Below are 13,613 nucleotides of genomic sequence, written 5' to 3' on the forward strand. Positions count from 1 at the left end.
AGTGTCATCTGCAAACTTAATAATCATGTCTTGTATGTTCTCATCCAAATCATTTGATGTAGATGACAAACAGCAATGGGTCCTACACTGTACCTTGACACACGCTACTAGTCACAGGCTTGCAGTCTGAAAAACAACCTTCCACCATCACCCTCTGTTTTCTTTCACGAAGCCAATTTTCTATCCACTCAGCTCTTTGTATCCATCTCTTTGGATCCCATGCGATCCAAAGCAGCCTACCATGCAGAACCTTGTCAAATGCCTTGTTGAAATCCAGTCTACAGCTCTGCCCTCATCAACCTTCTTGGTCACATCTTCAAAAAAATCTTCTCAGATTCAATAAGACTCCAATGCCCTCCACATCCTTCCCTCAATGGAATGACCAGAGCTGCATACAGTCCTCTGCGGCCTAACCAAAGTCTTACAGAGCTGCATTGTGTCTTCCTGACTTGTACACGCTGCCCAGCCCACTCTATCTACTTGTTTTGCCAAGTCAGGGGAGCTATGGATGTGCACCTGCAAAATACCTCTGTACATCAGTGCTGACGAGAATATTGCCATCAACTGTACACCTTCCCCAATATTTTACTACCCAAAGTGTAGCCGCTCGCGCTTCCTCAGATTAAACTCCATCTGCCATTTCACCTCTAGTTGATCTGTAATCCGTTGTATTTTTAAACACAAAAAGCTGGAGTAACTCAGTGGGTCAGACATCTCGATCCGAAATGTTACGTATTCCTTTTCTCCTGAGTTGCTGTCTGACCTGCTGAGTTGCTCCAGCTTTGTGTCTATCTTCAGTTTAAACCAGAATCTGCAGTTCCTTCCTACACTGTTGGATATTTTGACAGTCTTCCTCACCCCCAGCAATCTTGGTGCACTCTACAAACATACTAACCAACTCACCTATATTTATGTCCTAGTTATTTGTATACACCACAAACACCTGATGTCCTAGCCTAAATTCCTGTGGAACCCCACAGGTCACAGATTCCCAGCTAGCTTTACGCCTTTCCACCACATCCCTCTGTTTTCCATGTCTAAGCCAGTTCTGAATCCATACATCCAAATCACCATGAGTCATGTGCGCCTTAATCTTCTGGATTAACCTTCTCTCCGGTTACTCTCTTGCTTTTAGTATATGTATAAAAAGCCTAGGGATTTTCTTTGGTCAGACTCGCCAAAGACATTTCATGGTCCCCTTTGGGCCTTTTAATTGCCCCCACTTGAGATTTTTCCTACTTGCTCTATATTTTTCAAAGGCACTATCTGATTTCACCTTGTATTGGCTTCATATTTCTTTGACCAAATTTACATCCCCTTTGGTCATCCAAGGTTTCCTTGCCTAGTCATCCTCAACCCTCCTCCTTACTGGAACATGTCAGTCTGATCAGCTTGCCGTTAAACTACACCCACACGTCAGATGTGGACTTAGCCAATAACAACAGCTCCTTACTCCAATTTAGTATCTTCCCTCAAGCTCTAGACTTGTCCTTATTCAAAATACTTATGCTCATGATACTTATGCTCATCTACTGATACACCAGTCCCTTTCCCAGTACTTTGTTTAGTATCATCCCTCCACGAATTGAACTATCCAAATTCTGTTTTTGGGAAACCTTCTTGGATACACCTAACAAATTCCCCCCTGTGCAAGACTGACCAAGTCTGTCCAGATTCTCCTAGGTAATTGCAGGTAGCTGACATTATTGGTCGTTACAGCTGAAATATTGAGGTTGGCTTGAAAAATACTCTGCACAATTAAGGTTGTTTTAAACAGCAATCAGTCTAAAATTTGCAGGTAACTTGTATGTCCTGGACACAGAAAATTCAGCCTACATGTCAAAACATCTTTCTAATGTATAGCCAGATTGTTTTTCAATTTTCTTTCATATAGAATACTGAATACAAAGGAGAATACTGGGCAGAACATCCTACCATCAAATTCTTCTGGGAGGTGTTCCATGAACTACCTTTGGAAAATAAAAAACGTTTTCTGTGTAAGTTTAGATGAATTCAACATTCTGGTACTTAACTATTTATGATTTTATCTTTCAAGTATTTACATACATGGTATTCCAGTTGAATCAGAAAATGATTACACTTTGCATTTATTCAACAGTGTTTCTAACGGGCAGTGACCGTATCCCAATCCTTGGAATGAAGAGCCTAAAATTTATCATTCAGCCAACTGGAGGGGGTGATAATTATCTTCCTGTGGCACACACTTGTTTTAATCTTCTGGATCTGCCAAAATACACAAATAAGGATATCCTCAAAACCAAAATAGTTCAAGCCATAGATCATTATGAAGGTTTCAGTCTAGTGTAAAGAAGAAACGTTACTACAATTTCTGACTTTTGAATTGAATAAAAGAACCCTGGTAAAGTACACATTTTAACAAGAAATGCTGTGTGGGGAGAAAGTGAACTGAACAAAATCCAGTAAAGAGCTTAGAATGTTAAATTTGAAATTTGTATAGAATCATGTATACTGTTAATCCTAAGTATTAAAAGTACCTTTTAAAAATATGCATATCGATGCTCTATATTGATAACATCAGAAGCCATGCTTTTATCTTTAGATCGGCAGTCAGCACTAATTCTGGGAGAGTGCAGTTGCATGAAAACGTCACCTTTTAATTTTTTTTAAATTGTGTGTTTGTGGAAAAATGAAGTTTCCTATAAGGTTACTTGTTTTACAAATTAGTTGGGGTCCATTAGTAATAAGATTTTTAAGAAACAATTTCTTTATGGTGTATGGTAAAAGATTTGCAAAAAATATACATGTAACAGCACTGGCATGCTGTAAATAGGAACTTGTGTTTATAAAGTCTATGTCTAAACTTCAATTCTTTGCATAAATTATTTTGGAACATTGACAATTATTTAAACTAAGGGCCTATATGTTCTGCTCAAGTTGTTTCTCAGTGGAATCTTGGCACGCCCTGAGCCAAAAATGATGCAGAGATATGACCAGACATCGAGGATGAGTTTGATCCCAAAATTTGAAATGAGGTTCTGTTGGAGCAGAGAACACAATCACAGTAAAGGATCTTATTGTTCTTACCCTAAAAATGCATTTTAAATCGACAAAAACTAATTTTTCTAGGACTGCTTTAACAGAAGGATAATTTTGACAAAAGACAACTGTGATAGATAGGCAAGAATATATATATTATTTTTGTAATATATGAGCAAATAAGATAAAAGAACTTGAAACTTCTAAACTAGAGCTGTTTTAGGATTCACTCGTTTGATTTTGTAGTGCTGAACTATGTGCTCAAATGCCAATAATAACTATTGACAGGATAACTTTTTTTTACCAAATAATTTATTAATTGGGTGTTTTCAGCTTGCTTTTGAAATGTCAATATTCTGTAAGTTATTTTCTAGTAAATTTGGAGAGTTGTTGGATTTTATCTTAGTTGACATAATTTTATCTTAGTTGAAAATGTGTAGTATATTACAAGCTTGAATTAAAATGTTCATTTTTGATTAAATAAGTATCTGCCTTAATTATGATTGTCATATTTTGTGTTGTAATGCTGTCACATCAGTAAACAAAAACGTGTGATCAGAGCTGAGTGGGCATAACATATGAGTGGAGGGTACAATGTGCCTGCTCCCCAAGACCAAAATAGTGAGTCTGGTGGATCCCTCAGACATGCACACATACATGTGGACAGGAAACACATGCACTGAGATCACAAAAGGAAAATAACAATTCCACATATGAAGATGAAGCACCTTTGGCATCCCTTTTGGGATTATCTTTCGCCTTAAAGGCAAAGAATCTTGAATGGCTTGTGATTTCAACAGAGTGGAAGCCTGACACATCAGCTGCTTCGATGGCATCCAACAATAATACCTTTACATTGAAGTGCATATCACCTCCAGGATAGAAATGATTCTGTCTTGGCTCCATGTTATCTCATGCAAAATGCAGCTCTCAGCTTTGAATCATCTGTACGTTAGCTGACAATTTAGCAATCGCGCTTGGTTTCTGAGGCAGAGGTTGTGCAACCCTCTACATATTAATTTAGAGATATAACGTGGAAACAGGCCCTTCGGCCCACCAAATCCACACTGACCAACGATCACATGTACACTAGTTCTATCCTACACACCAGGGACAATTTACAGAAGAACATTAACCTACAAACTTGCATGTTCGAATATGGGAGCAGGTGGAGAAAACCCACAGTCACAGGGAGAAAGTACAAACTCCATACAGACACCACCAAGGTCGGGATCGAACCCGGGTCTTTGGCACTGTAATGCAACAACTCTGCCGCTGCTTCATCGTGCCACGCTGAATTGCATCAGGAAACTTTCCTGAACATATTTGACAATCTCCACCTCGTCTTAGCTCTTGACTATGATAGTGAGTGTGGGGAGAGGATGGTGTGTGGGCGGGGGGGGGGGTGTTGTGGCGGTGGGGTGGGTGTGAGCTCTGAGAAAAGATGGGGGAAAGAGCTATGGGGAGAGTGGGGAGGAGCCAGTGAGGGGGACCAGAGGAATAATAGGTGGAATTGGCGATGCGATGGGGAATCGCAGCGGGCGCTGGTCATTCTCCACCGGGATCAGAGTCTCTGCTTTCTGTTTGGCAACATCTCCGACTCTGGGCTGGGTCTGCCACGCTGGGCCGGGTCGGGTCTCCCACACTAGGTGCTGATTGGGGGCGGGGCTGGGCTGGGCTGGGCTGCTTTGGGTCCCTCCAAAAGTTCGATTGGAAACCTCCGTCGCCCACCCTCAGCTCCAGTAAAGACGTGATGGCGCAGGAAAGGGCGGACCGTCCCGGCAAGTGACAAGGAAAGAGACTAATCCGCACGGCACCGCCTGGCAGAAGAGATCGATGTACACACACGCAGTTTTTAAGATTTTTAAACCTCGCTAACTTTTACGACATTCGACCGATCGGAACAAAGCTTGGCACACTCGCAGCACAGGAGAAAGGCGAGTGGACTGGCGAAAAATCGTAGTGCTGCCACAAACTGTTTTTGCACAAATAGAAAGACCACCAAACCGGAAGATAACAAGATCAGAGTTTAGTTATGTATAGATAGATGATGTTTGCGATACATTTAGACAGATATACATGAATAGGGTAAGTTCAAAAGGATCTGGGCCGGGCCTAGATGGAGCATGTTAGTCGGCATGAACAAGTTGGGCCAAAGGGCCTGATTTGTATACGCTGTATGACTATAAACAAAGCGACTAACTGTAATGCCACTTTGCCAAAAACTAAACACACACTTCCTCCACTCACCCAGTATTCAACAAAATAATAACTTAATGACACAAATAGCAGTGTTTATTTTGTAAAGTGCAAATTATTGACTTCTGCAACAAAAAAGGTAGCCCAAGCTACCTGATCAATTACAAGATTAATGAGGAAGCTCATGATGCTCCAGTTTATAGTGTGATCCACAGGACGGACACCGCTGGGGGTTTCCCGATTGTAGCCAGAACCAAACTATTGCAGTGTTGTCCTCTTCACCTGCAATTAAGACATACTAAATAAATCTCATCTCTAGCAAGTTACAGCATTCATTTAGCATGCAATCAGATATATTTTTAGATAAACAAATCTATAAACAGCATGAGATTAGAGGAGATAGTTCCAGGTGGGATGTTGATATTAGTTCTATGAACAGTGATCGTTCTTCAGATGGAGTCAATACTGTATTTATTACATCCCTCAATACCTCTAGATCTTCTTACTATCACTGAACCTCCTGGTACCAACCCAAGCATAACTCTCGGAAGATAATTGACATTATAACTGCTTAGACATTCATGACAATCCTTAAGGACTAAAACAGGCAGTTCATGGAAGACTCATGTTTTATTCATGGCAATGCCTATAGGAAAGTTGGTGCACAATGCTCAGTGTTCTAACTGCTAAACATGCAACACAAATCATAACCTTTGTGGACTGCACAAACAGGATGGCAACAGGTGAGTTCCAGACTTATGTTGAGGATCAGAGTTTGGGATAGGACCAGAGAGGGAAAATAAAATCAATGAAAGGAGAAGAGAGCTGGAAATCAAAAGTGCTGCCACATTATAAGAGACAACTGTTTGTTTGAAAGCTGTTTGTGCATGAATGGCTGTGGACAGCACAAATACAAATTGTGGAAGGAAGGCGCCCAATTGTGCACATCCATGTTTTACCCTCGAAGATGCTCTAAAAAAAGGGGACTTTTTGCAACATCGCATCCTGTGAAGCTGGATCACACAGCTTCGCACATTCAATCCCGAGTATATTTTGTAGGATTCAATTTCACAAATTACCAAGGCAGAAAATAAATCCTAAACTGAGTCATTTGGGTAATATTATTGTAGTTCCAGAATCCCAGCTATAAAATCTCCAACTTACAAATGCAGCCAACAAGCCTCTTCTCAGTGATTGAAGGAACAATGTGAGGATCCGCATTAGTACCTGCATACACTTTAGGTTTTAAAATACTGTAGGGATCCTGTTAAAAAAAAAAGCAATCATTAACATAGAAGGAAATAAAATTTAAAAAAATTACTTCCTACAGATTCTACTTGGTACTTTCTATGCTTTCAGTTGAAATTGCAAAAACAGCAGTATCATATCTCTGTTATGCTTTGCACAAATGGCAGACTATGCTTTGCACAAATTATGTTGTTGCTTTTTCAAGAATAGGTGCAGACCTGTGTCTCGTCCCTATCCAGCCGCCGCTGGGCTGTCCCCGTCCCCTCCAAAGTGTCCTGTCTGGGGGTCGGTCTCGGGCCGGCGGGAGCCGCGGAGGGAGGGGCGCCGGCTCCAGCTCGGCTCTCCCTGAGCCGGCAGGGCGCTGGCCCGTCGCAGAAGCGGTCCAGGCCCGCAGGCGGCGCGGTGAAGAAGCACCAACTCCGGCTCAACCCCGCCCGTCCCGCCGGTGGGACAGGCAGAGTCGAGCTGGGGCCGGCGCCTCCCCTCCGCACTGCCTATGGGCCTGGGCCAACACTCCCGTCCGCGGACCGCTGGATAGACGACCATCCTTCAGACTTCCTACACATTAGACTTTTGTGCCGTGGTTGTAATGGATAGGAGCAGGGATTTCCATGGGCGCAAGGAACAAATGACCTAAAGTTTGCGTTGAGTGAATTGAGTGTTCTTAATATCCTGGCATTTTGTGAGTGGTTGGATCCCAACCAACGTTGGTCACATTATCCGGACAGGCTGCGGGGGATCAGGAGTTGATGCGAGGCATCGGCGATGCTCTGGAATCCTAGTCGGCCCCTGCCGAGCAGCGGGATCGAGGAGGCAGCGCCCGACCTGGGAGATGAGAAGATCATTTTTTACACAGAGAGTGGTGAATCTGTGGAATTCTCTGCCACAGAAGGTAGTTGAGGCCAGTTCATTGGCTATATTTAAGAGGGTGTTAGATGTGACCCTTGTGGCTAAAGGGATCAGGGGGTATGGAGAGAAGGCAGGTACAGGATACTGAGTTGGATGATCAGCCATGATCATATCGAATGGCGGTGCAGGCTCGAAGGGCCGAATGGCCTACTCCTGCACCTATTTTCTATGTTTCTAGATGTGTCAGTTCTTCCAGCGACGTGCAGAGAGACACCAGCTACCGTGGGCCGCGCACCTGTTGGGCGCTGACTCCTCGATCCCAGGATCCCAGGATCCAACCACTCTCACAAAATGACGAGGACAGTAAGAACACTCAGTTCACTCAATGCAAACTTTAGGTCATTTGTTCCTTGCGCCAGCGGAAATCTCCAGCGCGATCGAGACGAGGGGGTTCTGAAGTTGCATTCTCTCGATTGAGGACATTTTCTCGACTCTCATAGAAACAACGAGCCATGGCTTTACTAGTGGTTGTCTGTCTAACTGAAACCTCTCTATCCACATCTCTCACCGTCCCTCCCTGTCTCCCACTCGCATCTACCCCCTCTCTCGCTGTTACACCACCACTTTCACCGCTACCAGGCACCCGTTTACTTTTTTTAATTCTCAAATGACCTTTGAAAAATCCCATGATTCCTTGCATTTTTCGGAATACCGAATTGGCTTATTCTTTCTCTTAAAACACCTGATAAAATGAAATGCTTGACATTACAACATTGGATTTTTTTAACCTTTAAAAATACCGGAAACCGAAACAAATAAACATACCATCCCTTTTTTCATCGCTTGCAATGTCTTTCGTTCAAGGCCAGTGGACTGTTCTTCATCTGTTGGAACACCTAAAGGAGGGAAACTGAGGTAATTTGCTGTAATAAATTACTTCCAATCAAAACAAACTCTTAAGACTGGTTTGCAGACATGAACCGCTTTATTTCAGCTCCGCCTCCATACTTCAATGAAAACAATGCAAATTTCTATTGGCACTAGGAACAATTTTGACACAATCATGGAACAAGTTATAACGTTGTTACAAAACCTACCTTCAGCGGTGCTCCGGATCTGCCACTGCCTGTGATTCCGGAGGCTGGGGGGTGGGGATTAAAATTCAGGTTTGTATTGTTTGTCGGGGAGGTATTTGCTCGGACTTACAAATTGATAAAGAAAATTCGTTCTGCTGTTCCGTTTTTTTTAAAGTTGCTGGTCGATTGCATTGCTGGATTGAAGTTAAACACGACTTCTAACGCCTTCAACATCACGGATCAAAATCAGCATAAAGGACTTCCACATCAGGGCAAAAGTTATATTGTTTATTTTACATTTTACCTTGCTTTTTGGTGTGGTTTGACTTTACTCTGATGATTCAAAATATATTATTAGGCCCTGAGATCGGCCGTGTCTTGCCTGCCGATATCGCAGGGCTTAAATCATGGCAGCGGCCACATTCCGATCTATCACAATACACTCTCAAGAGAATCACATTTTTTTTTTTTTTTGCACAATCAAGAACATCTAACATCTATATTTTGTGTTATTGGCTATTTAAAAAAATATCTTTAGCCTTTTAAGAATGTGATAGATGTTTAGATGTTTTTGTTGGGTATTTACTATATTTTAACGTTACAATAATATTAAAGTTCTGATCTTGAGAATATCACATTTTTGAATTTTTAAGGCAGTCTGGGTGTTTATTACTATTTCGGTCACAATGGTTAATTTTGTAATTATTTACAATTAGGTAACTAATTATATGCTTTAATTTCAGGTCATCCAAGTAAGATGTGTCTTATTTGTTTCAGAATGTTTCAATCTAATAACTGGAAATTTCTTTCAGTTCTCTTATTTTTTGAGAAAGTTATGGGCTTTTATGTCAATTGACCGTCCTCGATCACAGCATTTGTGTTAAGTTAATGGAAAAGCAACAGGGAACAAGATGCCAATTTCCGTGTATGAAAATGACCATAACTTTTTTAAATATTGAAGATATGAAAGTGAATTAGGTATCAAATTAAAGTTCTTTTTATGCTTTATCTGATGGGATAAATTACAGGCTTGTTTTTTTAAATATCAAAATTTGGTAACATTCCTACAAGTTAGCTTTTAGTTTCCTCTCAGCAGACCTTATTGATGATGCTCATGCCGGAAGGCTATTATTAAATCCATTATTATTATTAAATTATGAAATCCAGGTTAACCGGGAAGTTGTGTTAGGTAAATTGAATGGATTAAAGGCCGATAAATCCCCAGGGCCAGGTAGGCTGCATCCTAGAGTACTTAAGGAAGTAGCCCCAGAAATAGTGGATGCATTAGTGATAATTTTTCAAAACTCTTTAGATTCTGGAGTAGTTCCTGAGGATTGGAGGGTAGCTAATGTAACACCACTTTTTAAAAAGGGAGGGAGAGAGAAAACGGGGAATTACAGACCAGTTAGTCTAACGTCGGTAGTGGGGAAACTGCTAGAATCAGTTATTAAAGATGGAATAGCAGCACATTTGGAAAGTGGTGAAATCATTGGACAAAGTCAGCATGGATTTATGAAGGGTAAATCATGTCTGACGAATCTTATAGAATTTTTCGAGGATGTAACTAGTAGAGTGGATAAGGGAGAACCAGTGGATGTGTTATATCTGGACTTTCAGAAGGCTTTCGACAAGGTCCCACATAAGAGATTAGTATACAAACTTAAAGCACATGGTATTGGGGGTTCGGTATTGATGTGGATAGAGAACTGTCTGGCAGACAGGAAGCAAAGAGTAGGATTAACGGGTCCTTTTCACAATGGCAGGCAGTGACTAGTGGGGTACCACAAGGCTCAGTTCTGGGACCCCAGCTATTTACGATATATATTAATGATTTGGACGAGGGAATTGAATGCAACATCTCCAAGTTTGCGGATGACACGAAGCTGGGGGGCAGTGTTAGCTGTGAGAAGGATGCTAGGAGGCTGCAAGATGACTTGGATAGGCTGGGTGAGTGGGCAAATGCATGGCAGATGCAGTATAATGTGGATAAATGTGAGGTTATCCACTTTGGTGGCAAAAACAGGAAAGTAGATTATTATCTGAATGGTGGCCGATTAGGAAAGGGGGAGATGCAACGAGACCTGGGTGTCATGGTACACCAGTCATTAAAAGTAGGCATGCAGGTGCAGCAGGCAGTGAAGAAGGCGAATGGTATGTTAGCATTCATAGCAAAAGGATTTGAGTATAGGAGCAGGGAGGTTCTACTGCAGTTGCACAGGGTCTTGGTGAGACCACACCTGGAGTATTTGGTACAGTTTTGGTCTCCTAATCTGAGGAAAGACATTCTTGCCATAGAGGGAGTACAGAGAAGGTTCACCGGACTGATTCCTGGGATGTCAGGACTTTCATATGAAGAAAGACTGGATAGACTCGGTTTGTACTCGCTAGAATTTAGAAGATTGAGGGGGGATCTTATAGAAACGTACAAAATTCTTAAGGGGTTGTACAGGCTAGATGCAGGAAGATTGTTCCCGATGTTGGGGAAGTCCAGAACAAGGGGTCACAGTTTAAGGATAAAGGGGAAATCTTTTAGGACCGAGATGAGGAAAACTTTTTTCACACAGAGAGTGGTGAATCTGTGGAATTCTCTCCCGCAGAAGGTAGTTGAGGCCAGTTCATTGGCTATATTTAAGAGGGAGTTAGATGTGGCCCTTGTGGCTAAAGGGATCAGGGGGTATGGAGAGAAGGCAGGTACAGGATACTGAGTTGGATGATCAGCCATGATCATATTGAATGGCGGTGCAGGCTCGAAGGGCCGAATGGCCTACTCCTGCACCTATTTTCTATGTTTCTATATTGAGCAGCGACTTTCCTTTTTAATATGCGAATGTTACAATGAGAGTAGAGGTCAAAGCCTGCCAGCAAAAATCAGTTGTGTGGAAGCGTTATATGACCACTAACTACTTCAACCAGAGCAGGAATAACGTGGCCTATATCGACTTCAGTTAAAGTTGTAATTAAAATGCAAATCTTTACTGAGGCAAATAAACAATATACTGCAAGCAGATGCGCCGTCAATGTGAATGCCAAAAGTTTGCATTTTCAAGCGTTAGCAGAGTTCTTGACCCAACTTTCCAAAGTCTTCCCAGTTCAATGTTACTGCAAAGCTTTGACCATACAGTTACCGCGTACAGCGGGGCCGCTGATCGGTCACACAAGGCCTCGTTCCCCGACTTCCCGCCTGCACAGGCAGCTGTAACCTTGACGAACTGGCCCCCGGGTTTGGCCTTCAGTTTCGGGCGCCTGGAGCAGAAAGCGGGTCCAGCGATAGCTCCGCCGCGGCAAGGCCCGAGCAGCCCGTCCCCGGCGCGGGCAAGGTCACCAGGAAACGACGCTGCCGCCGGGTCGGGCCGGGCCGAACCGCAGCAGCAGCAGCAGCAGCAGACCCGGTGCCGATTCGCCGCTCTCGTCTTACCTGTGGATGCCATGGACCTGACCAGCAGCCGGGCGGACGGTCGTCCTGCAGCCGCCAGGCGCCCGAGGCCGTAGCCGCTCCGCACAACCAGTCGCGCCGCCATCCCGCCACCGACTGGATGGCAGCTGTCGACCCCGGCTGGCAGCGATCAATCTGGAGCAGGAGGCGGTGCTCTGACCAGTCCCGACATATATTAGGCACAAAATGCTGGAGTAACTCAACGGGACTCACTCCATCTCTGGAGTGAAGGAAAGGGGGACGAGACCCTTCTTCAGACTGAGATTCAGGGGAGAGAGAGAGAGACTAGAACTATGGACGGGTAAGGTGTGAAAACGTCAGATCAAAGCAGCCGACACTCAGGAAAATGTAGAATTGAATGGATGAATGATTAAGTTTATTGTCCAAGTATTCACATACAAGGAATTTGCCTTGGTGCTCCGCCCGCAAGTGACAACATGACATAATGACAGTTAAGAATGACACATAAAACATTAAGCATTAAATTGTTCCCAATCAGCTGAGGGGAAAGTGACAAGGAGGCATACAATCAGCAAAATTAATCAGGACAGTCCGCGAACTAGGGTAGGGATGGGATGGAATGAAGAAAATGGGGTGATTTAGAGGCCAATCGGGTATACATGAGGAAACAAAACAACCACTGTTTTGAGATAGAAAAGCAGAACAGAAACAGGAATTCAAAGTCTAAATTGTTAAACTGCAGATGAAATGTTTGTGTTTCAGTTTTAAATTAGTGATTTTCTATATTTCAATGCAGACCGCAGTCAGTCCGTGTTGGCAAGAACACCTCGGGCTCGATCACGTTGAGCACCGGCTGCCCTCAAGGCTGTGTGCTCAGCCCGCTGTTGTTCACACTGCTCACACATGACTGTGCTGCCAGATTCAAGGACAATAAGATCATAAAATTCGCAGATGGCACAACAGTGGTGGGACTCATCAGCGGAGATGAGGAATCAATGTACAGGGAGGAAGTGAAACAACTAGTGGACTGGTGCAGCAACAACAATTTAGCATTAAATGTCGACAAAACAAAGGAGATGATTGTCGACTTCAGGAGGTCGCAGCCAAAACACACACCCAACATCAGTGGCACCACAGTGGAGAGAGTGGAGAGCATGAAGTTCCTCGGAGTGCAAATTACAGACAGTCTCACCAGGTCCAGGAACAACACTGGGATTGTCAAATGGGCTCATCAGCGACTGCACTTCCTGAGGAAACTCAAACAGGCCTCACTCCCCACCAACAGGAAGGCTCTGCAGAGGGTAGTGAGGGGAGCAGAGGGGATCATTGGCATCTCCCTACCCTCGGTACAAGAACTGTTCCAGAACCGCTGTCTGAAAAAGGCTCTGAGAATAGCTAAGGACACACCGCATCCCCTCCACACACACCTGGATCTTCTGCCATCAGGCAAGAGATACCGTAGCATCAAAGCCCGGACTACCAGACTGCTAAACAGCTTCCTGCCTCAGGCTGTGAGGCTGCTAAACAGTCACTCCACCTGATTCTGCGGCTTTGCACTGACATTTTAATAATTCTGGCACTGGCCACTCAAATCAGCTGCCCTGGACATTTTCATGACTGTTTTAACTGTATTTTAATGTTGCTGTTTTACCTGCTTTTAACTATTTATACTGTTTCATCAGGGACTGGATTGTTTTTACTGTTATGTGTGAAATGTTTAAGTTTCATGTGCGATGCTCCGGTATTCCCTGGGACACGTCTTCTCATTTTGCACTGTACAACTGTTGCTTTGCAAGATGACAATAAAGGTTGATTGATTGAGACTTAAA

At 43.3% G+C, this 13,613-nt stretch overlaps 1 protein-coding gene and 1 pseudogene across 4 annotated transcripts in view; one reads left to right on the forward strand and one right to left on the reverse strand.

The window, feature by feature from the left end:
• herc4 (HECT and RLD domain containing E3 ubiquitin protein ligase 4) overlaps nt 1-3,515 on the forward strand; it is a 58,447-nt gene extending 54,932 nt beyond the window's left edge. For all 4 annotated transcript variants that reach the window (XM_033034258.1, XM_033034260.1, XM_033034259.1 and 1 more), the window contains 2 exons: nt 1,895-1,997; nt 2,120-3,515. In XM_033034258.1, the coding sequence (XP_032890149.1) occupies nt 1,895-1,997; nt 2,120-2,328 (312 nt within the window). In that variant the 3' untranslated portion in view covers nt 2,329-3,515. The remainder of the gene's footprint in view (nt 1-1,894; nt 1,998-2,119) is intronic.
• Nucleotides 3,516-5,295: 1,780 nt separating this feature from the next.
• Nucleotides 5,296-11,998, reverse strand: LOC116981313 (annotated as a pseudogene).
• Nucleotides 11,999-13,613: the final 1,615 nt, after the last annotated feature.

This window comes from Amblyraja radiata, chromosome 15 (assembly GCF_010909765.2).
Source record: "Amblyraja radiata isolate CabotCenter1 chromosome 15, sAmbRad1.1.pri, whole genome shotgun sequence".
In the NCBI taxonomy this organism is placed as follows: Eukaryota; Metazoa; Chordata; class Chondrichthyes; order Rajiformes; family Rajidae; genus Amblyraja; species Amblyraja radiata.